The sequence below is a fragment of the Ursus americanus genome, chromosome 14 (genome assembly GCF_024610735.1).
Source record: "Ursus americanus isolate L20-20 chromosome 14, mUrsAme1.1.p, whole genome shotgun sequence".
Lineage (NCBI taxonomy): Eukaryota > Metazoa > Chordata > Mammalia > Carnivora > Ursidae > Ursus > Ursus americanus.
The window spans coordinates 2,231,869-2,256,968 of NC_142140.1; the positions used below are offsets into that span (position 1 = coordinate 2,231,869).

Genomic DNA, 25,100 nt, shown 5'->3' on the forward strand with positions numbered 1-25,100 from the left:
TAGCTCCCATACACTTGGGCAGGAAAGACCAACTGGTAGAGGAAGTAACAGCGGGAGATTTGCCCAGCAGTTCAAGAGGAGAGCTGAATTCGCTTCCTCTGAGTAGCATGCGGGCTTCTGAGAAAGCGAATTGGCTTCTGGTCTGGGAGTCTAGTATTCAAATTGCTTGTATTTTATTTTATTTTTTAGAGAGGAGAAAGCGTGTGCATGCACGAGTGGGGGGTGGTACTAAGGGAGAGGAAGAGAGAGAATCTTAAGCAGGCTTCACACCCAGTGTGGAGCCTAATGCAGGGCTCGATCCCACGACCCTGAGAGCATGACCTGAGCTGAAATCAAGATGGACGCTTAACCGGCTGAGCCATCCAGGCGAGTTGGTTTTAGAAGGGCAAGTGATAACCAAGCAGGGGCGAGTTCAAAATATGTGATGCAGGTCAGGGCACTGACCCATCAGAAGGGATGCAGGAGACTAGTGGCTGCCCTGATTCTAAGGACTGTTACCAGACTCCCCACCGTGCTTTCCACACATTAACTTATTAGTGTGGGAGACAACCCTGCAGTGTAGGTCATGCTGTTTCTGTAGGACAGGGACATGGAGGCTGAGTGAGGTGGAATGACAGCTCAGCTGTGGATTGAAAGTTAGTTCTAGGGTCCTAGGCTTCTTGCTTAAAATCCCATTCTTTCTGCCTTGCCTCACATTGCTTGTCACCAGGGTTAGGTTTGGATAGGAAGAGGAAGGGAGGGGAGTGGGGGCAGCAACAGAATAGAGTTTGGCACTAGACAAGGGCCTGACTTTTTACCTGTATTTCCAGGGGGTTTGGTGAGTTGAGTCAGTGTGAGGAGGCTGGGGCAGACCGTAGAGGGCTTTGTGGACCAGCCTGGTTGCTGGACTTCATCCTGGGATAGTCATGGAGTCCCTGAAAGTATGTAGAGGAAAAGTGGTGTTGTTGGAAGGTCATCACAGCCATGGTCAGCTCCTGGTATAGGGCCATGCACAGACTTTGGAGAGTAGTTGGCCTGGGATGGTAAGGGCCTGACCCAGGGTGGAACTTGTTGAGAATGAAAATCAGGGGATGAATTAAGCTAGATGTCAAGAGAAGAACTGATCAAATGCAGTGACTGAGGAAGACAGTGGTGACCATGTAGCTGGTGATGGCTACAGAGACCAGGGAAATGTTGTTCCATGATCAGAAACCAAGGAGGTAGGGTTGGGAAAGTGCTTGCTGGCAGAGAATGGGACATGACTACAGTGCTGGAAAGGGTCCTTGCCTGAAGACACAGATATGGGAACCATCCACAGAGGAGCCTTGGCACAGGTTATCAGAGTGTGGGGAGCTCCTGGACAGCAGTCCAGGGGTAAAAGAGCTGGATTCTCAGGGTGCTCTTGAGAGAGACTTGTAGTGGATAGGGAAGGAAGAAGGGGCTCTCAAGGAGGCAGAGGCCCTTGATAGAGGGCCATGGGAATAAAGGCTTGGGGGTGAAGAGGGTGGGGAGCCAGCTGACTGATGGTCACAGATGGGGAGAGAGTCCGAGGGAAGAACATTGACTTGACCACTGGAGAATTGCTATTGACCTTTAGGAACTTAGTTCTCTTCTGTGACCCTTCCCCCATTCCTTTTACAGTTAGAGTTAGTACTTTCAGTTAGTGCCCCAGACCCTCTTTCCCCATTGCTTTGGGAGCCTTTTATTTGTTGGGCAACCTTCATGGAGGCCAGTACAGAGGAGATGACTTAGTAAATATCCCTTGGCTTGAAAGGGGAGACAGAAGTGATATTGTGAGGGAATCAAGCATAAGCTCCTGGTGAGTAAACAGAAGTGGTATTGATTTTGAAATGCGAGTGGGGAGAGTACTAGGTATTAGGTATTGATTGAAATTGGGTATTGATTGAAAGTGACTGGGGATGGGTGGTGTCAAGCAGAAGGGTTTCCCCCCACCCCAAGAGAAGAGAAGTATGGTAATGTAGAAAGGCAGCAGGCATGCGTCCGTGGGCAGCACTGGAGGAGCTGGTGAAGGGAGGCTAGGGGATAGGGGTCAGACAGGGGTTCCTTTAGACATGGCAGGGAGACCAGGGAAATAGTGGCAGTAGATTTTTTTCTTGGACTCTTGCGTTCTCTTGCCTCTTCTTTTTTTTTTTTTTTAAGATTTTATTTATTCGACAGAGAAAGACAGCCAGCGAGAGAGGGAACACAAGCAGGGGGAGTGGGAGAGGAAGAAGCAGGCTCATAGCGGAAGAGCCTGATGTGGGACTCGATCCCGTAATGCCGGGATCACGCCCTGAGCCGAAGGCAGACGATTAACCGCTGTGCCACCCAGGCGCCCCTCTCTTGCCTCTTCTTAGACTGGGTCCTTTGTCCACCTATTGAGTGTCAGAGTGGGGAAATGTAAAGGAATGGCCAAGGGTCTTGAGGAGGATGAAGAAAGCGATATTATTCACAATGAGAAACTTACTCTGTATGTCAGACAAAAGAAGTCTGGGGTTGTACTTGGATGTCGCAAAAATTCATGGGGAGGATTTGGGGAAGATGGCAGAAATTAGAAGCACTAGGAATCTGTTTCCCTATCTGCATAACAATTACAGTGGCAGAATATGTCTGATATAATAATTTTGGAACACTGGAGTCTATTGAAGGCTTTCAAGGGGAAGGCTTAGACAGTAAATTGCAGTTATTTCAGTCAGTATTAGCTCTTGGCACAACAGCAGTTATCCATTCCCCATCCCTTAGTCTCATGACAGGCGCCTGTGCAGGTCTTCCTAGAGCGGCTTGTACACAGCTTGCAGGAACCAGAGTGGGCAAAAATGACCCTGTTCTCCAAATATCAGAGATCTGTGCTCTGATCAGATTGCTGCTTCTAATCACAGAGGTGCAGACAAACAGACAGGCAGCCATTACTCTTATACATCCCTCCATTATTACAACCCCCCCCCAGCTGAAGTGATTTCTGAAGGATTTGAAGGTCCAGTGCCCTTTTTTTTTTTTTTTTGGTTCCCCCTTCATTTTTCTCTTTTTCCCCTTTCAGAAGTCAGACATTAAAGACCAAGACATTCAGAAACAACTGCAAGCATATGGGGGGAAATTACAAAGTGCCCATGCATGCCCAGAGAAAGGTTCAGATAAGACTTGAGAAGACTTTATACTCCAGGCTGAGACAGCATAGAGATACCCTGCAATAATAAAAAGAGAAAACAAAACAAAACCCCAAGAGCAACGACAAAAAACAGGAAGAATCTGATTTCCACAGTTACCATATTATTTGACTCAAATGCCCAGTTGCCAACAAAAAATCACAAGGCATATAAAGAAGCAGGAAAGTATGGCCCAGTCAAAGGAAAAAGAATCAATAGAAAGTGTACTTGAAAAAGCCCTCATGGTAGATATACTAGACGAAGACTTTAAAATAACTATCTTAAAAACACTCAACTAAAGGCAAATATGGAGGAAATCAAGAAAGCAATGTATAAACAAAATGGAAATATCAATAAAGAGATAAACTAAAAAGAAACTGAAGAAATTCTGGAGCTGAAAAATATAATAACCATAAAAAAATCACTAGAGGGATTTAAAAACAGATTTGAGCAGGCAGAAGAAAGAATTGACAAACTTGAAGATAGTACAATGGAAATTATCAGGTCTGAGGAACAGAAAAAAAAAAATCAAAGAAAAGTAAACAGAGCCTCAGGGACCTGTGGAACACCATCAAGTGGACCACCATATACATTGTGGGAGTCCTAGGAAGAGAGAAAGAAAGGGGCGGAGAGAATATTTGAAGAAATGATGGCTGAAAACTTCCTAAATTTTATGAAAGACATTAATACAGACATCGAGGGAGCTCAATGAACTCCAAGTAAAATGAACTGAAAGAGACGCACACTGAGACATATTTTTATGAAACTTTCAAAAGCCAAAAAAAGAGAAAAATCTTGAAGGCAACAGTGACTTGTCACACACAAGTGACCCTCAATAAGATAATCAGCAGATTTCATCAGAAACTATGGAGGCCAGAAGGTAGTAGGCCCATATATTCAAAGTCCTAAAAGAAAAAAAAAAACTGGCAACCAAGAAACCTATATCTATCAAAACTGTCCTTAAAAAGTGGGGGAGAAATGAAGACATTCCTAGATAAACAAAAGCTTAGGGAGTTTATTACCACTAGACCTGCCATGCAGAAATGCTGAAGAGTCCTGCACAGTGAAATGAAAAGAAACTAGATAGTAACTTGAAGCTCTGTGATGAAATAATGACTTCACATGGGCAATTATAAAAGCTGTCATTATGGTGATGTTTTGTGATTCTATGTGTTTTTTCTATGTGATTTAAGAGACTAATACATATAAAAGAACAAAGCAGTGATTTGTCTGAAAGCTAGTAGTATTGTAACTTTGGTCTGTAACTCTACATTTTGTTTTCTATGTGATTTAAGAGATTAATGTATTTAAAAGAATAATTAGTTTATGGTTTTGGGCACACAGTACAAAAAGATGTAATTTTTTGGCATGAAAACAGAAAAGGATGCGGTCAGAGCTATATAGAAAGAGTTTTTGTATGTTACTGAAGTTAAGCTGGTATAAATTCACATTAGAATATTATAACTTTAGGATGCTAAATGTAATCTCCATGTTAGCCACAAGGAAAATAGCAATAGAATATACATCAAAAAAAAAAAAAAAAAAGAGAGAGAGAGAGAGAGAAAGTTAACTTTCACTACATTAAAAAAATCAACTAAACACCAACAAAGACAATAATGCAAGAGATAAGAGATAAAAAAAAAAGCTACAAGGCATATAGAAAACAAATAGCATAATGACGGAAGTCCCTCCTTAATAGTAATTTCTTTAAATGTAAGTGGCTTAAGCTTACCAATTAAAGGACAGAGATTAGCAGAATAGACAAAAAACATGGTCCAACTATATGTGCTCTACCAGAGGCTCACTTTAGATCCAAAGACACAAATAGATTGAAAGTGAAAGGATGGAAAAAGGTATTCCATGCAAATAATAATCAGAAGAGAACAGGGGAGACTAATATTAGGCAAAATAGACTTTAAGTCAAAAAAGATTACAAGAGACAAAGAAGGACATTATATATTAATAAAAGGTCCAATACAGCAAGAAGATGTAGCAATTATAAACATTTACATGCCTAATGACAGACCATCAAAATATATAAAGCAAAAACTGACAGAATTGAAGGTAGAAATAGTTCCAGAGCAGTAGTTAGAGATTTCAGTATCACAAATTAGCCAGACAGAAGATAAGGAAATAGAGGACTTAACACAATAAACCAACTAGCCAAACAGGCATATACAGAACACTTGATCCAACAACTATAGTGTACTGTTCTTCCCACATGCACATGGGACATTTTCCAGGATAGGCCATGTGTTAAGCCACAAATTAACTCTCAACAGATTTAAAAAGGTAGATATCCTACAAAACACCTTTTTTGACCACAATAGGATGAAGTTAAAAATCAATAACAGAATTAAGATAGGAAAATTCACAGATTCATGGAAATTAACACACTTAAACAACCAGTGGATCAAGGAAGAAATAATAAGGGAAATTAGAAAGACTTAGAGATGAACAATAACCAAAACATAGTATACCAAATTTGTGGTATGCAGTGAAAGCAGTGTTAAGGGGAAATTTTATAGTTATAAATTCTTACATTTAAAAGTAATGATTTGAAATCAACAACCTAACTTTACAACTTAAGGAACTAGAAAAAGAAGAACAAACTAAACTTAAATATAGCACAAGGAAATTATTAATAAAGATTAGAAAAGAGAAAAATAAAACATAGAAAGAAAAACAATAGAATCAGGGAAACCAGAAGTTGGTTTTGAAAAGATCAACAAAATAGACAAAATATTTGCTAGATGGACTAAGAAGAAAAGAGAGAAGACTCAAATTATTAAAATTAGAAATGAAGATGGGGACATTACTACTAATTCTATAGAAATTAAAAGGATTATGAGAGTACTATGAACAGCTATACAAATTGGGTAACCTAGATGAAATGGACAACATTGTAGAAAAACAAAACCTATAAATCATAACTATATCAACAATCTGAATACACCTGTAACTATTAAGGAGATTAAATCAGTACTCAAAAATCTCCTAACAAAGAAAAGCTCTGGACCTGATTGATTACGAATTAACCAATTCGGGGCACCTGGGTGGCACAGCGGTTAAGCGTCTGCCTTCGGCTCAGGGCGTGATCCCGGCGTTATGGGATCGAGCCCCACATCAGGCTCCTCTGCTATGAGCCTGCTTCTTCCTCTCCCACTCCCCCTGCTTGTGTTCCCTCTCTTGCTGGCTGTCTCTATCTCTGTCAAATAAATAAAATCTTTAAAAAAAAAAAAAACGAATTAACCAATCCTTCCTAAAATTTTCCAGACAAATTGAAGAAGAGAACACTTTCTGACTCATTCTGTGAGGCCAGCATTACCTTGATACCAAAGCCAGACAAAGATACTACAAGAAAACTGAAGACCCAAATCCCTTATGAACATTGACGTAAAAATCTTCAGTAGAATGTTAGCAGACTGAATTTAGCAGCATACTAAAACAATTATAGACCACAACTAAGTGGGATTTATTCCTGGAATGCAAGGATGGTTCAACATACAAAAATCATTTAATGTAAAACACCACATGATCATTTATTTCAATTGATGCAGAAAATGCATTTTATAAAATTCAGCATCTTTTCATGATGGTAACACTCAACGGAATAGGAAGGTTCACATTAAAGTAATAAAAGCTATCTGTGAAAAACTCATAAAAACATCATATGCAGTGGTGAAAGAGTAAGGTTTTTCCTTTAAGATCAGGAACAATACAAGCATTACCACTTTTTGCCACTTCTATTCAAGATAATACTGGAAGTTCTAGCCAGAGTAATTAGGCAAGAAAAGGAAGTAAAAGCATCTAATTGGAAAGGAAGAAGTAAAATGATCTCTTCACAGATGATAGGATCTTGTATGTAGAAAACCACGTATATTCCACAAAAACCTATTAGAGCTTATGAATGAATTCAGCAAAGTAGTGGGATACAAGGCCAACATGCAAAAATCAGTTGCATTTTTATACTTTAACAATGAATAGTCTGAAAAGTAAATTATGAAAAGAATTCGATTTGTAGTAGCATCAAAAAGAGTAAAATACTTAGGAATTAACTTAACCAAGGAGGTAAAAAGTTTGCATAATGAAGGCTATAAAACATTGCTGAAAGAAATTTAAAAAGTCATAAATAAATAGAAATGCATCTCCTCTTCATGGATTAGAAGACTTAGTACTGTTAACATGTCTGTACTACCCCAAGCAATTTATAGATTCAGCATAATCCCTGTCAAAATCCCAGTTACTTTTTTTTTTTTTGCAAAAATAGAAAAACCCGTACTGAAATTCATATGGAATCTGAAAGTTCCCCAGATAGCCAAAACACTCTTGAAAAAGATGAACAAAACTGAGGAGTTCAGACTTCATGATTTCAGATCTTACTACAGAGCTACAATAATCAAAGCAGGATGGGTACTAGCAAAGAGACGGACGTATACACCAATGGAACAGAATAGAGAGCCCAGAAATAAACCCTTGTATATATAGTCAGATGAGTTTTGATGGGGGGGGGGCAAAGACCATTCAATGGGGGAAGGACAGTCTTTTAACAAATGCTGCTGGGAAAACTGGATGGCTGTCCATATGCAAAATAATGAGGGTGGACCCTTATCTAACATCGGATACAAACATTAGCTCAAAGGGGATCAAAGAATTAAATATCAGACCTAAAACTCTCAGAAGAAAATTTTTAAAATTTGTGCATCAAAAGAGTATCAACAGAGTAAAAAGGCAACCTATGGAATGGGAGAAAATATTTGTAAATCTGTATATCTGATAATAAGAATATATGGGCAACTCCTAAAACTGAAGAACAAAAAACAAATGACCTGATTCAAAAATGGGAAAGATTTGAATAGACATTTTTCCAAAGAAGATATGTGAATAGCCAACAAGTACATGAAAAAACGCCAGCATGACCAGTCATTAGGGAAATGCAAACAAAAACTGCAATGAGATACCCCACCTCATATCCATTTGGATGGCTATTGTCAAAAAACAAGAAAATAAGTGTTGGTGAAATGTGGATAATTGGAGCTTTTATGCAGTGTTAGTGGGAATGTAAAACGGTACAGCTGACATGGATAATGGTAATGGGGGTTCCTCAAAAAATTAAGAAAAGTTACATTAACTAAATAGAATTTATTATTTTTTTAAGATTTTATTTATTTATTTGACAGAGATAGAGACAACCAGCGAGAGAGGGAACACAAGCAGGGGGAGTGGGAGAGGAAGAAGCAGGCTCCCAGCAGAGCAGGGAGCCTGATGTGGGGCTTGATCCCAGAACCCCGGGATCATGCCTGAGCCAAAGGCAGACGCTTAATGACTGAGCCACCCAGGTGCCCCAACTAAGTAGAATTTAAATAAAAACTTATAAAATTTAAAAATAGAATTACCATTCAGCTATTCTACTTCTGGGTATATATCCAAAAGAATTGAAAGCAGAGTCCCCAAGAGATATTTGTATGCCCACGTTCATAATAGTATTGTTCATGATAGCCAAAAGGTGTAAGCAATCCAGGTGTCCATTGAGGAATGAATGAATAAGCAAAGTGTGGTACATACATACATATATTCCCCATGGAATATTATTTAACCTTAAAAATGAAGGAAATTTTGATACGTGCTGCAACATAGGTGAACCTCGAGATTTTGCTATTTGAAGTAAGGCAGTTACAAGAAAGCAAATACTGTATGATTCCATTTATTTGCGATATTTAGAGTAGTCAGAATCATAGAGCCAGAGTAGTGTTGCCAGGAGCTGAGGGGTGAGGGAATGGGGAGTTGCTGTTTAATGGGTATAGAGTTTTTATAAGAAAAAGGAACTCTGGGGGGCAGTTGGGTGGCTAGTTGGTTAAGCATCCCACTCTTGATTTCAGCTCAGGTTGTGATCTCAGGGTCATGAGATCGAGCCCCCCATCAGGCTCAGCACTCAGTGGGGAGCCTGCTTGAGATTCTCTCTCTCCCTCTGCCCCCTGCTGCACTCTCTCTTTCTAATAAATAAATCCTAAAAAAAAAAAAAAAAAAAAAAAAGCTCTGGAGTTGGATGGTGGTGATGGTTGCACAACGTTATGAATGTGTTTTATAACACTGAACTGTACACTTACGTATGGTTAAGATGGTAATTTTTTTGTTATGTTTATCTTACCACTACAAAAAATGGGGAAAAATGCATGGAGTTATTTGAGAAAGTTTATTCTTTTTCAGTTATCTTTAAATCTCTTCTGTTAAGTTCAGGAAAATGTCTCAGCCTGGTCCTACCATGTCTTCAGCATTGCCGTAACTTTTTAACCAGGCTCAGAACCTTCAGCAGGGAATAGTACGTAGCTAGGATTTTTGCTTTCTTTGTGTTTATTTTTGTAGCTACAGTAGGAGATTTCTTGTCCTCTGAAGGGAACTGTGGTTGATTAATCAAAAGTTGCTTAAAGCAGAGAATTATAAAAAATGGCATTCAAACCTTACATAATATTTTAACTTACAACACATACGTGCATTCTTAGTTAATAATATCAATAATGTAAGTTGCTCCGGGGCAACATTACAAGGTTCTCAGCATCGTGCCTCCCCTTCCTCATTAGCACTACACTGTTAGCAGTTGATCTAGGCTCATCTGGGGCATCTTGGCTACGTGAGCAGTTTTGCATTCTGAATTCAGACTTATCTCCTCTGCTTCTTGCTGTTTTGTTTGGGCATGTGTGATTTCTGCATCACCTGTAATTTCAATTTTACACAAATTAGCACTCCTGATTCGTATGTAATCATTAGTTGTTTTGGTCTGAATTCAGTAAAGCAAGATCTATTCTGGATGTTCTTGGTCAGAATTTATGTTTTTAAAAGCTCTGGGGTTTGTTGCTTTGCCAGTATTAAAAAGTTGTAATTTGCGGGTCCCAGCTGCAGGACCTTAGGCAGCTGCATTTGTCATTTTGGCTTTTTTTCTCTCCAGGTGCAGCGTGCTTGTGTGTGTGTGTGCGTGCATGGCTGCGTGTGTGCGTGTGTCTGTGTGTGTGTGATTGCCTCTCTTGATAGCGTCTTACAAGTTAGAATAGTTCCACCAGTGTGTTAGAGGTGTCCTCCAGTGAAGTTTCCTGGAGAAGCCTCAGCAAATGGCTTTGCTGCTGTTGTGTCTGAGCGTCAGACGGCTTCCCTTAGCCAAGGTACTTGCCGCGGGAGCTCAAGACCTTATTACATCTGTCACTTGCTGGGAAATGTTCTGCCGTGAGCCCACTGACTCGTGCTCTGAGTTCTTTTACGTATAAACCATACCCAAATGCACTGTCTACAATTTTGGTCTCCTTAATAGGAATCACGATTTACTCAGCAATGTGAGTGGAGAACTTTTCTGTGTTTGATAAACCTCTCCTGAAGTCTTTATTTTTTTAAGGTTTATTTATTTATTTGGAGAGAGAGAAAGAGCAGGGAGAGGGGGAGAGGGAGAGAATCTCAAACAGACTTCCTGCTGAGCATGGAGCCCGACACAGGGCTTCCTTCTCACGACCCTGAGATCATGACCTGAGCAGGAACCAAAAGTTGGAGGCTTAACCAGCTGAGCCACCCAGGTGCCCCACCCCCGAAGTCTTATGATTTTCTTATTACACCTAATTTATCACCAGATTTTAAAGAGATTTATCTGTATTGAATCTTTCTAGATAATTTAACTTAGTTTTCATAGAAATAGCTATTATCACACTGTTGTATGATACTAAATTGAATTAAAGTAACACAACTGGCATTACCAAGTTCATGCTGTAATGATTGTGCCTCCTGTTCAGCTTAAGAAAGTCAATATGTGGGGCGCCTGGGTAGCACAGCAGTTGAGCATCTGCCTTCAGCTCAGGGCATGATCCCGGTGTTATGGGATTGAGCCCCACATCGGGCTCCTCCGCTATGAGCCTGCTTCTTCCTCTCCCACTCCCCCTACTTGTGTTCCCTCTCTCGCTGGCTGTCTCTATCTCTGTCGAGTAAATAAATAAAATCTTTAAAAAAAAAAAAAAGAAAGTCAATTGGTAAAGGCAAACGTGTGGGGTGTACTGGACTCTCAAGCGTGGTTGCGAGCCTCAAGGCATCTCCTGGGCATGGGCATTTAGCTACACCAGGCTTTTAGGCACAGGTTTTACGGAGCAAAGGGAGTAGAGACCATCGGCCAGTGGCTGTCCTTGTAGTGGCTGGTGGTGGGAGGGCCTCTCCTATGCCTTTTTGTGGCGAATGATACTCGTCTTCCATTTAGATAATAATATAGAATTACGTTTTTCAATAAGTGGTTATAAGTAAGAACATAAGTTGTTTTAAAGGAAAAACCTTGAGAAATAATAGCTTACTTAGGTGGTACGCTGATTTGACAAACCTTGTGAAGAGGGTATGGGACCAGTGACCTGTGTGAAGGTAACACTGAAATAGAGGCAGGAAGGGATGGAGCAGAAGCAACCCATTCCTGTCCCTGTGGGTGGGGGCACTGGGCTCCATCTTCTGTTCTTACGTTTCAAAGGAGCAGTGGTGACATCTGACACAGTAGTCATTATCAGGGGAGGGAGCCTTTTGGCTTTTGTGGAGGTCATCCTCGGGATGTCCAGCATAGTGGGAAGGATGGAGCTCTGAGCTACCTGATTCTGCCATTTACTTCACTTGTGACCCTTTAGCAGCCATTTAACCTCTCTGTGCCTCAGTTTCCCCATCTCTAAAATGCCAGGTTTATCCCTGACATCATTACCATGAGAATTAAATGGGGTGATGGGAGCATTCAGCCAAGTGCCATTCGCATAGTGCTGAACTAATGTTATGGGAATGTTAACAATTGTTCTTCCTACCTCCAAGGGTTGTTTTAAGGATCCAATAAGTTTATGTCTTTATTTGAAAGTGAGAGCAAACTATGAGAATATTGAGTAATGTCATTATAGCTATCATCATCTTTCTTTTGTTGGTTTGAGAACTAAAATTACTAAAGGGCAAGAGTTTTGTTAATCTGTTTATAGGACTTACATGTTATGTTGCCTGATCTTTGAAGATCAGCCACTTTCCAAATTCTCATGGATTTGAGAAGAGGCACACAATCCTGCCTCTAACTCTCTTGATATTCTCAGGTGGATGGTAAACCCAGAGTTGGCTTTTAATCACAGCCCCACCACTCATTGGCTGTGTGACCTGTAGCAAATGACAGTAATAACAGCCACCTCATGGGTTTGGTGAGATGAAGAGTGCAAAACCTGAAGCACAGGTGCTGGTACCGCTGGTACTTGACCCCATCCCTTTCCCTCACTCCCACTGTGTTGGACGTTGGACTGCATACAGAGAGGCACTTTGGAGCAATTTTTCGAGTCTTAGGAAGGTAAGGGTACACCTGCTGGAGGAAGCAAAGACCAGAACTGGAAGTGGTGTAGAAATGTTCCCTGAAAGTATACTCAGTAAATAAATAGATGGAAGATGTTCGACATTGTATGGCTTATTAAGGAAATACAAATTAAAATGAGGTATGTATAAAAAATAAGGAGCTTTTGATGTATGTTTAGTGAACTAGACATCACAGATAATCATTGTGGTAGTGAAAAAGGTAGCAAACCTTTCAATATATGTTTTTTCTTTTTGATTGAGATATAATTCACATACCATAAAATTCACCCTTTTAATGTGTACGGAAGTATGCAAACATCACCACTATCTGATTTCAAAAACCCTGTACCCATTTAGCAGCTGTTTCCTATTCTCTCAGCCCTGGGAACCACCAGTCTGTTTTCTATCTTTGTGGATTTGCCTATCCTGGATATTTCATATAAATCACAGAATATGTGATCTCTTGCATCTGGCTTTTTTCACTTACCATTGATGGACATTTGAGCTGTTTCCACCTTTCGGTTTTTGTGAATAGTGCTGTTATGAACATACATGTACATGTATTTGTTTGAGTAACTCTTTTCCACTCTTTTGGGTTTATACTTAGGAAATTCCTGGGCCATATGTTAATTCTGTGGTTCTCCTTCATTTTTGAAGCATTTTTTTTTTGCTGGAAACAGAAGTCTTGGTTGACTTTTTTTTTTTTTTTTTTTTTTTTTTTAACTTTCAGCACTTCGAATATGTCATCCCATTACCTTCTAGCTGCCATGGTTTCTTCCTTTTTTTTTTTTTTTTTTTTTTGACTTTTTTTTACTTGTTCAGTTATTCATTTATTTAATAAATATTTATCAAGTGTCTGCTATACAATAGGTTTTTTTTTGCCTTTTTTTTTTCACATATTTGGGATTGGCTGCCATGGTTTCTGAAGAGATCAGCTGTTACTCTTATTGAAGATGCTTTGTGCTGAATGAGCCACTTTGCTCTTGCTGCTTTCTCCTTGTCTTTGGCCACTGACAGTTTGATTATGATGTGTGTAGGTCACATCTCTGAGTTTTGCCTACTTGGAATTTGCTAAGCTTTTTAAATGTCCTTCAAAAACTTCAGATTTTGCTGCCCCATATCGCCTTTGTTTCTGGACTTCTCAGTATGCACCTGTTGATATACTTGATGATGTCTCACATATCTTTGAGGCTGTGTTCATTTCTCTTCTCTCTTTTTTCTTTGTTTTCCTCAGGTTGCATAATCCCGATTGATCTATTTTCAAGTTTGTTGATTCTTCTGCCTGCTCAAATCTGCTGTTAAGCTCCTCTAGCAAATTTTTCATTTTAGTTATTGTATTTTTCAACTCCCAAATTTCTGTTTTGTTTTTTTATATATATATAATTTCTAACTCTTTTTTGATATTTCCTATTTGGTGACACATTATCTTCATTCTTTCCTTTAGCTCTTTAGACATGGTTTATTTCTTGAACAAATTTAAAATAGCTGATTTAAGAATTTTGTCTAGTAGGGATTTCTCAGGAACAATTATTATTAACTCCTTTTTTTCTTGTGGATGGACCATACTTTTGTTTCTTTGTTGTATTGTGATTCTTTGTTGAAAAATGCACGTACAGAATAATATAATGTGGCAGTTCTGGACATCAGATTCTCTTCTTCACCCACACTTTCATAGTTTGTTGTTAATTTGGTTAGTGACTTTTGTGAAGTAATTCTGAAAGTCATGTGTGATCACTGAAGCCTCTGCTCAGTTAGCTTAGTGGCCAGCTGATGATTAGAGCTCTCCTTAAACGCCTAGAATCAGTACGTCTTCCAATCTTTGCTGAGGATCTTTATGTGCATGTTGGGGCATGCTTTCAGTGCTCAGGCAGGCAATTGACAACTCAGCCTTGGCCATCACTTCCTGTTTGCATAGAATCTCAAGGTCAGCCAGAGGTAAGAACTTAGGGCCTTCTCCTGTCTTTCCTGACCATGCCCAGTGCTTTTGCCTGCAAATAGCCTTCTAGATTCCCAGGAAATCTCCAAACCTCCCATGGAAGGTTTCCAAAGCTCCCACAGAAGCTCCCAGCTCTTCCTTCTAAGTTGTTTGGTCAGCCAGTTTACCCAAACTATTATCCTCCCTTAGGCAGCTGTGATATTAAACAATTGCCTCTGATTGTTTTCAACAAATGCCCTTGAGGAAAAATAAAGATAGCTTTGCGGAATCTTCCAGTAAGGAAGGAAAGGAAAAATAATGACAGTTCTCTAGGAAAGGGGCTTTGATGGAACCCATACCCATTCTGCCCCCTCAGTGGCTGTCAGGCTGCTGGCTTCCATTCTGATTGCAGATGCTGGTTATTAGGGCTACTGCGGAGTTGGGGAGGAGTAGATGGGAATAAGGCAGTTAAAATGCCACAAAGCTCTTTTATTCTTACCAAGATTCAACCATTTTTTTCTTGAATAAATATTCCACAGATTGCCGCAAACCTTTGGTTAATTTCTAGAGTTCTGAAAAAGTTGCTTCTGATGATCTTTTGAAGTGTTCTTATTGGTTTTACGGAGGAAAGGCTTTCTGATTATCCTTATTCCACCATTTTGCTGATTTTTCAATGTATGCTGAGTCTTAGACTTATACCCCATGAATTAATCCCAAAGCAAGGGGGAAAAAAGCCAGTCTTGTCCACCAGCATGTTTACCAGTGTTATTTATAATAGTGAAAAATTCAGAATGTTCTAAATGAGTAACATTAGTGGGGGAAAGCATGTAAATTCTGGGTCACACTATTATGCAGCTGTATAAATGAAAGAGGTGGCCTGGGCAGTAGGATTATAACATGGAAGCTGTGACCCTTGGTTCTAGAGTCAAATGGGCTAGGTTAGAGTTTGGCTCTGAGATTTATAGTAAATGACTTGTAGCAAATTAATTCGCCTCTCTAAGCCTCAATTTCTCATCTTTAAAATGGTGATAGTTCCATAGTGGTGCTGAGGGCTTTCACAGAAGGTGTCCAGGTGATATGCTTGGCTCAGCCATTGCTGGCACCTAGAGGATTAATATAGAACCCATAGTCCTACTATTGTAGTGCCCTTTCTTCTAACCTTGGTTTTTCCATGCATTGCCAAGAGATCTTTTTTTATTTTGGTTATAACATACATAAAATTTCACATCCTTGTAGTTTATTTGCATTATATTACTGTTGTTGCTATCATTCACCAGAAAATTCTTTGTGATATATTATAAGATTATGGGTTGTATATTTTTTCTTTTCCATTTTTTTTTTTTAAAGATTTTATTTATTTATTTGACAGAGATAGAGACAGCCAGCGAGAGAGGGAACACAAGCAGGGGGAGTGGGAGAGGAAGAAGCAGGCTCATAGCGGAGGAGCCTGGTATGGGGCTCGATCCCACAACACTGGGATCACGCCCTGAGCTGAAGGCAGACACTTAACCGCTGTGCCACCCAGGCGCCCCTCTTTTCCATTTTATTTTATTTTTTTTTTATCATTGGAAAAGATAAATGTATACTCATAGTAAAATTTCTTCTTGGGGCTCTTGGGTGGCTCAGTCGGCTAAGCGACTGACTCTTGATTTCAGCTCAGGTCATGCTCTCAGGGTCCTGGGATCAAGCCCTGCATCTGGCTCCGTGATCAGTGGGGAGTCTACTTGAGGATTTTCTCTCCCTCTGTCCCTCCCCCTGCTTGTGCTCTCTCTAAAAATAAGTCAATCTTGAAGAAGAAGAGGAAGAAGAATCTCTTCTTAAAGAAGAAGGAGCTCTTCAGGAGGGTCCAGACAGGAATACCCTCTGTTAGACACTGGGATGGTGGAAGTATGTTTTCAGGTGCCTCTTCAGGGACTTTTTTTTTTTAAGATTTTATTTATTTATTTGACACACAGAGAGAGAAAGAGAGCACAAGCAGGGGGAGCAGCAGACAGAGGGAGATGGAGAAGCAGCCTCCCCACTGAGCAGGGAGTCTGATCCCAGGACCCTGGGATCATGACCTGAGCTGAAGGCAGACGTTTAACAACTGAGCCACCTAGGTACCCCTTCAGGGACTTTTTGATAAATCAGTATTTCCTGAGTCTCTGCAGGAGGCTGGGATGTATTTCTTCAAGGGGGTCTTTATTCAGAGTCCTGGAGGCTAGGGTTCACCGCTGCCTCCTCAGAGTTGATTGTGAGAGTGGAGGTTAAAACCTAGGAGCAACCTAAGGGTTTCCCTGTGGGGCCTCCGTTCCTCTTCTGCTCATCCATGCTGATGATCTCTGTAACTTGGCGGGGCTTGTTTTTCCATTTCAGGTTCCGAGGTGCACCGATTATACCCGTGGCAGCCAAGCCTGGGGGGCCAGAGGCCCCTGAAACAGAAGCTCCACAGGGCATCTCAGAGCTCATTGAGGTACTGTCAGCTTAAATCCAGGCTGGCCTCTGGCCCCAGCCCCACTCAGGCCCCTTGTATCCTGCTCAGTCTGAGAGGGAGAGAAGGGGGAGGCACCCCAGCAAGAAGACTCTGAGCTGTTCCTTTAACTACTACCACCCCCTCCCCCAGGCACATACATACCTTAGTGTCCCTCCAAGAGTTAAACCAAAACAGAAGCAGAGGCCTCACCGTCTAGCCCAAGGTCCTGCCGAGCTGTCCACACCCTATAAGTCATTCTTTTTCCTTTCTCTTGTCAAACACCCCTACTCAGACAGAGCAGCTCCTGCATCCTGGGGCTCTGGGCCATGTCTTCCATTCCAGGCCTTCAGACTGTGCCAGTCCCCCAGTGTGTCCCACTGGCTGATGGAGATGGGCCCAGTAGCAGGGTAGTGCAGCTCAGGGCCTTGTGGTCTCCACTAAATAATAGCGCTTCTGAGGCACGGGCTCTTCCTCCATGCTCAGTGGTAGTAGATGGAGGGAGGCAGCCCAAGCACCACAGGGTGCCCAGGCAGCCAGAGGGCAGGGTGGGGGTGGTGCGGTGGTGGTGACGCTGCTGTGAGGGTGGCAGTGACAATGGAGACCACAGTGGCCCTCACTTGGTAGGGTGGAGTGGTGATTCTGGGACTGGACACTGGGCCCGCCACCTGCTCTCTGTGTGGCCTTAGGCATGTGACCCGCTCTCTCTTGCCTCTGTTCCCTCAGTTGTAAAGTAGGGAAAAGAGCACGAGCTGTGGAGTTGGCATGCAGGTTAGATGAGGCTAATATGTGTCCTGTGCTCAGAACAGCGCCCTATCAGAGTTTACTGTGACAGCAACAGTGCCTATCACGTTCCAGGAGCTGTACTCTCCTTTCCATACCTTTCATAATGATCGTGAACTTTCACAGTGGCACTGGAGGGCTTACATGATTTATCCCTGTTTTACCAGGGAAGAGTCTGAGGTTCAGAGAAGTTAAGTAATTTGCCCAAGGTCTCACAGCAAGTATGTCCCCGATCAGTTGTTGGGGTGTTTTTGGGGTCCCCCTGCACCTGAACCCACAGAGCCGAGAACAGATGTGTTTATGTGCACTGCCACCATTCCTGTGACTGTATGGTGCTGCTCTAACTGGCATAGCAAAGCAAACCTTTTCTGGCTGAGGCTTTTGTTACTATTTCATCTGCTTCAGAGAGCATTGGTCTGGGAGCCTTGGACAGTTGTTTTTATTAAAGCAAAATTCACAAATGCTGCTATGAGAGATGTTTGTGTATTCCTTAAGAAGCCTCTGCATAAATCCCTGTTTTGAATCTTTAATATAGTCTTTTTTCCAGAAGAATTGTTATCACAAGGCTGAGAGTTTGGAACATTCACTACCAAATACTTTTTGACAGTGTCTTTTCCTAACGAAATCCTAAAGCAGCAAAATAAAAGGAATAATGCAGTCTTTATTTTCGTTTGTTTATTGGGAATTAGCTCTAACATCTCCAAGCACATAGATAGCATGAGGAAAATGGGCTGGCGGAGGTTGAAGCATGTGGGAAGTGTCAACAGAGAAGAAGCAGCACTGCAGACTGAGGGGGCAACACTGGCCCTTGGCAGACGTTAGGTGGTCCCGTCTCTGCCTGAGCTTGGAACAGTGGCCTTACCCACTCCCGCCCTGCCATACACGGCAACAGCCCTCCTCACCCGAGTTCTTTGGTCACTTGTCCTTCTCTCAGGCACCGTGCCAGCTGCTGGAGATACTTGGAAGGACTCACAGCCCTAGGAGAGAGACAAATAAACAAATGCTCACAATAGTGTGTTAACGGGTGAGGGGGGCAGGGAGCTCAGCTGTACAGAAGGGGCAAAAAGCCTTCCCAGAGGCGGTGTCTCCCCGGAAAAGGGGAAGTGAAGCTGGCTGGTGAGCTTACAGGGCATGCCAGTGGCTAGTGCCTGCTGTGAGAGGGCACGTGGTGGGGGAGGAGGCCGCCATGGTACCTATGGGCTAGACGATGACACATCTTAAATCCTGTAGGCTCAGAAAGCTGGGAAGGCTTGTGAGGTCTAATCGATGTGCCCCAGGCTGTCCTGCAGCAGACTGTCTCTGCTGCGGTGTGGAGGAGGGCCCCGGGGCCAGCCTTTTGGGAGGCTGCTGGTTATCCCAATGAGAGGAGACAGGAGGCTTCTCCAGGTGCCCTTTTCCTTTGTACCGAGAGGAGCCGAGGGCATGGCGGAAGTCTGGAGTGCTGTCAGGGAGCCGTCCGCCTCTGAGCCGGGCCAGCTTGCCCAGGGACTGGCCGCACCCTCTACCCTGCTCCACCCTGCCCTGTTCAGCTCCCCTCCCCAGCGGCATGTGACACCAGCATGTGGCGTCTCTTTTCTAGCTCCTGACATCCCAGATTTCCATCCCGACAAGAGACCCCTCGGGACCTCTCCTCATGTCTGTGGACCACTGTTTCTCCATCAAAGGCCAAGGCACTGTGATGACAGGAACCATCCTCTCAGGCTCCATCAGCCTTGGCGACAGTGTGGAGATTCCTGCCCTCAAGGTCAGTCTTACCTTGTCCTTCCTTTTTGTTTGTCTCTCTAGTGGCGAGGGAGAGGGATGGCCCCTTTTCCTCTCCCGTGGCTGAGCCTGCTGGGCCAGCTCCCCAGGGCTGGCCCTCTGGCTCGGCTCTGCTCCCTCTGCTTCCTCTGCTCTCCCACCGTGCCTGGATTCTAGAACCACCACTCTCCCTAGTTCTCATAACAATACCCATGTATTGGAGGCCTATGATATGCTTTGATGAGCCTCCCGACTAGGTGTTCTTTGTAGATGAAGAAACCGAAGCTCTAGAAGGTGTGGTGGGCTCAGGATCACATGGTCAACAAGTGAGGGTGCAGGTGTACACCCTCCCTTCCTTCAAGCTCCATACTTCAGGGTGGCAAGTACACATAGACTTCTTTCTGGGTACTTTTTGCCTCACCACAAGAATTTCAAATTAAACACAATTACAATCTTGTGTCGCTCAGAGTCATGCAATTTGGAGGATATCCAGATAAGTTTATACTCATAGGGACCACTAGTAGATACCATCTTATCCCTTGGAAGACCTGTGGGCAGCTGCGTGTTTCCCTGTTGCCCCCACCTCTGGTAACTACTGGCCTGGCTATGATCTGAAAGCTGTTCAGTGGCCTTGATAGTTCCCATCTTCAGTGGGCTTTTCTTATGGTTTTAGTTTACTGGAGAAGAAACACTTAGAGCCTCCTTGACCAGCTTTCTCTTCAGGGGGAATAAAGGGTGGGGAACAAGGGCTAGTTAGAACCAGGCAGATCCTATGAAGATATCTGGTGTCCAGGATGGTTATCTAGTTCTCAAAGGAACCTGGAGTGCGGGGACATGGAGGTGTGCCCCTGGCCCCGTGCACTAAGCCAGGGCAACACCAGCTTCTGGGTATGCACTCACAGCCCTAGGTCAGGGAGCTCAGTTTGCCTGCTAACTGGGAGTTCTCTCTGGAGGGCTGTGTTGAGACAGATTCTAAGGTTGCCTGGCTCACTAGATGTATTAGGGTCCTCCTCAAAAACAGAACCAAGAACACATGTGTGTGTGTATATATATATATATATATATATATATATATACATACACGGAGAGAAAGGGGTGTATTTTAAGGAGTTGGCTCACATGATTATCAGGCCCAGCAGGTCCAAAATCCACAGAATAGGCCAGCAAGATGGAGACCTGGGGAAGAGCTGCAGTTCAGGTCTAAAGGTTATTGGCTGGCAGAATTTCTTCTTCTTTGAAGGAGGTCAGTCTTCCTGTTCAGGCCTTTAACAGGGTCCACCCACATTATGGAAGGTAATCTGCTTTACTCAGTCTACTCCTCTTCATGTTCCTCTTATCCAAAAAATTCTCTCACAGAAATATCCAGAATAGTGCTCGACCAAACATGTCAGTACAGTGGCTCAGCCTAGCTGACACATAAAATACAGCATTGCACTGTGGGGGAGAACCACGATGACAGTGGCTTCCCTGAACAAGGGCAGGGCAAGGGGCAACCTTGTGTTGGCCATTCCTGGTCTAGAATAGCCTGGGAGGATGTAAGAAAGGCATTTCAGGGATGAGAGGAATGACCAGGGGTTCCCCAGGTTAAGGAGCTCTTGGTTCCTTCTGCGCGGCTGGAGTTATTAGGGAAGAGTCTCTTGACCAGGGAGGACCACCACAAGAAAAGCTTCCCTATAGGCATGGGACTGGCCAGGTTCCAGGGCTCCCTGGGGTGGCAGCAGGAGTTGAAGGACGAGGCCCTGCCCTTCCGAGTCCCAGGGCCGCCCCTGACTTAGGACCCGAGTCCTAGGGTCATAACCCCCTCCTCTACTGGCTGTTGTAGATCCTCTTCTGAAGACCATTAGTCCTGGATAAACACCACTTAAATCAAATCCGTGCTGTGCCAGGGACTAGAAGTGTAAATCTTAAAAAAATAAAGCACAAAATTATGAAAATAAACCAAACTTATATTTAACAAAGTTAAGATTATTATAGTGCTGCGTGTTAATTCTTAGCTGGAACAGTGAATGAATCAAATGGTAAATTTCTTTGCCTTCTGGGTGATCCCTGAGGCAGACCCCGAGGGGCCACCCTCATCCGGGATCCCTTCTGCCTTGGGAAAAGACAAGTTTGCAGCCTGGGAGAGCAGCTGGGAGCGGCAAGGTGATGTCAGAAGAGGTCACTGTGGGACGTAGACTTTGAAGTGTAGTACCTGGAGGAGGAAAAGGTGCTTGACGAAAGTATGGGATGGGGGAGGGCTGAGGCAGAAAGAGTCAGCCACATTAAGCAGACAGGGATGTTTGAGAGAGGACATGTTCTGAGGTCTTTGGCCACTCCTTTCATCCTTATAAAGATGGAACTTGCCTATCAGAGTCCCATTACTGATCTATAGTGCTTGGGCACATGGAAGGTGCTTGGCAAATATAAATTTAATTCTTCTCTTGCTTTCGTTCACCCATTTCCCCCAGCCTACCTTTTACCTCTCTAGTGCTGTGTTATTCTCTGATTTGCTAGTCAGGGAAAGCATAACTTGTAAGTAGTGAGCTTGAATATGTGACTGAGGAATTTTCCAGTCAAAGTGTAGAAAGTGCAGCCTGCCTTCTCCTTTGCTGCTTATAGCAAAGGAGAGGAAAGGAGTGAATTGAAGGTAGAACTGTTAGCAAAAAAGGTACCTGCACTTAATGATTTGGGAGATTCTCAGCCTTTCCAGCTTCTAAGTGATGCTAAAAGTAGGACAGTCACTTTGAGAAAGCATGCTGTGGAGGAAAGCCAACAGTGGTGAGGCTGGACAGCCTTTGGTCTGGAGATCAGGGATGTGACTCGTGGATCCAATCCAACGACTCAGCGGAAGCCAGGACTAGAGACAGGCTTCTCCAGAAGGTATCTGTGGAGAACCCTCTTGTTTAATGATGGAGATCCCCTTGAGATACGTGAGAGACCCACGAGTTTTTTGAGAATGTTGTATCAGCAAAAACACTGCCAGCCTGGACTGAAAAGGACAGACCTGACGAAATGTTAAAAAAATAATAAATAAAAAAAATAAAGGCAGTTGAACTTCCAGTATTCTAATTGTAGGAAATAGACTGAGAATTTCTCAGCTAACTCGTGTTACCTTTCAAGAAAAGGGAAGAATGACTCCAGGGGCAGAGCTGTGGACACAAAGGCAGAGGCCAGAGAGGTAGGGGCCAGTACAGCCTGTGGGCCCAGAAGGTGGAAGACCAAGCCACAGAGGGTCATTTTCAGTCCAGGAAAGCTAATGGAAGTTGCTCTGTTGGATTTTAAATTTGCTTGGGTCCAGTGACCTCTGTGTTCCCTTCATTTTTTCCCCGTGCCTATATATATATATTTTTTAAGATTTTATTTATTTATTAGAGAGAGAGAGAGCACAAGCAGGAGGGAGAGGCAGAAGGAGAGGGAGAAGCAGGCTCCCAGCTGAGCAGGGAGCCCCGCGTGGGGCTCTATCCCAGGACCCTGGGATCATGACCTGAGCCAAAGGCAGATGCTTAACTGACTGAGCCACCCAGATGCCCCCCGTGCCTATATTTTAAAGCAAAAAACTTGTCTTTTAGTTTCACACATCCACAGATGGAGAGGCATTTGGCCCCAGGATGGGTCCTATCCATGCCTGATTAGATGGGTTAGATGATATTTTTGAGCTGATGATGCTTAAATGAGATTTTGGACTTAGAGTATGCTATAAAGGGGTGAGAAATTGGGGATGTTGGGATGGGGTGAAAGTATTTTGCACATGGAATGGATGTAAATGAAGTTTTGGGGACTAGAGGGTGGACTGTAGTGGGTAGAATTATGGCCCACAAAAGCCATCTCCACCTAAATGCTCAGAAATGTCGTTTTTTGGAATAAGAGTCTTTGTAGATGTAATTAAGGTAAGGATCTCAAAATGAGGTCATCCCGGTTAGGGTGGGCTCTTTATTCAGTGACACAGATTCACAGAGGGAAGGGCATATGTGGCCCAAAGCCAAGGAATGCCAGTGGCTGCCTGAAGCCACCAGATGCTAGGAGAGAGGTAGGGAAGGAATTCTTTCTAAGAGACTCCGGAGGGGACCAACCATGCTGACACATTGATTTTGGACTTCTGGCCAGCGGAACTGCAAGAGAATAAATTTCTGTTGTTTAATGCTACCAAGTTTGGTAATCGGTTAGGGCAGCCCTAGGAAATGAATGCAGATTTTGGATGGAAAGGACTGAAGTCAGAATTCGCTTCAAGTCCTTTGCAGTTGTGGGCAGGCCTCTTCACTCCTCTGAGCTTTGACTTTGTCTCAAGGGACGGCAGGGGTGCCGTGAGGGTGATGTGAGCTGCGCGCACATTGGCAGTACAGGTTAACGGTGGAGTCAGGACTGCTGTGTACTGATGGCCAGCTCTGTCCCTTCCTTTCTTTCCTGTAACTCCCACCCAACAGGAGAGAAAACCTAGGCCCAGGTCTGTTAAGCAACCAGATTGCAGAGCCAGCATTTGAAGTCATTCCTCTGACTCCAAAGACCAGGCTGTGTCTACTATATCCACTGCCCCCGGAGCCCCCAAAGAGACGCCAGGGCCGGTTGCATTTCCTCTCTGGGGCAGGACCCTCCAACCTCCAGAGCAGCTTTGTAGGTGAGCTGGGTACTCCACTGAGGCCTCTCCTGGGCCATGGAGCCTATAAAAACACATTTCAGAAGCTCCTGAGGTCCAGAGCCCCTGACCTCCTCTTGCCCCCGCTTTCCACTAACCATAATTGGTGGCCGGTGCCTATCGGCACTGGGGACATTGCAGGGTGGGGGCTTTAGACTAGATGGCCCTCCTCCCAAACCTGGTGACATCCCTGTCAGATTTCACTAATCAACTTGGACACATCTGACCGCTTGAACTCCCTCAGAGGCAGGGCACAGCCATTCCAAATAAACAGTCACATTCCCCTCCTAGCCAGGGCTGGCCCGCCGGAGCCAGTCAGACCCTGGCCCCTGTCTCTGCTGCCTGTGTCCGTTCCCAGCTGGGGCCCATTAGCCGATAGAGGAAATGTTGGAGGAACGGGAGTGGAGGAGAAAAACCAAATCCCATTTAGATCCCAGAATGGCGTAAACACCAGACATCCTGAAATTCGCCAGCCTCCTTCTCAGGCTTTTGGTTCTCCCGATCCTCAGCCCAAGAAATCCCTCCGGTCACATCTGATCTTAGGATTTCAGGCTAGTGATGTTTCCAATAGCAATTGACTGTTGGGGTTGTCACATCAGAAACTGTCAGAGCCACAGACCATGGAGAAAGAGAGATAGAGGTCTGAGAGTTTAGAAGCAAATTCTCGGTTTCTCTGTATCTCACTAATTCATACCAAACCGAAGTCTCGCCTTGGTCCAAGGCCTCCAGAAGAGGGACACTGTGGTGTGCTGACCAGTAGGGATGGCGGATGGAAGGTTCCCAGCGCCGTGGAGGCACACGGTTTTAGCTGATAACTCTTGTCTACTCTATCATTGCCATTCAGTATCCCTTTCCTGTGGAATTTCTCTTGTGGGGTACAGAAGTAGTAAGTGGCAGGGCACCTCCCAGCTTATAAGGGAACTGTTCCTTTCAGGGCTGCTAAATGCGTTCTTGAAATGGCAATATGCTTCTCAGCCCGCACTGTCCACTGTGAATCCATGTTCGTTTCTAATGATGGTGACAAACATTAATAGGTATATATAGATGCCTATTGAGTTGGTAGAACTGTTAGAGAAAAGTTCAGAATTGATAGCATATTCCTCCAAATCAGGTCCATATGCAGATCTATTTTTTTCTGTATAAAAATCCCCAGAAAGGAAA

At 43.4% G+C, this 25,100-nt stretch overlaps 1 protein-coding gene across 2 annotated transcripts in view; it reads left to right on the forward strand.

The window, feature by feature from the left end:
- EEFSEC (eukaryotic elongation factor, selenocysteine-tRNA specific) overlaps positions 1-25,100 on the forward strand; it is a 249,398-nt gene that overhangs the window by 95,661 nt on the left and 128,637 nt on the right. For both annotated transcript variants that reach the window (XM_045812372.2, XM_045812374.2), the window contains exons 3-4: positions 16,714-16,810; positions 19,170-19,334. In XM_045812372.2, coding sequence (XP_045668328.2) covers positions 16,714-16,810; positions 19,170-19,334 — 262 coding nt within the window. The remainder of the gene's footprint in view (positions 1-16,713; positions 16,811-19,169; positions 19,335-25,100) is intronic.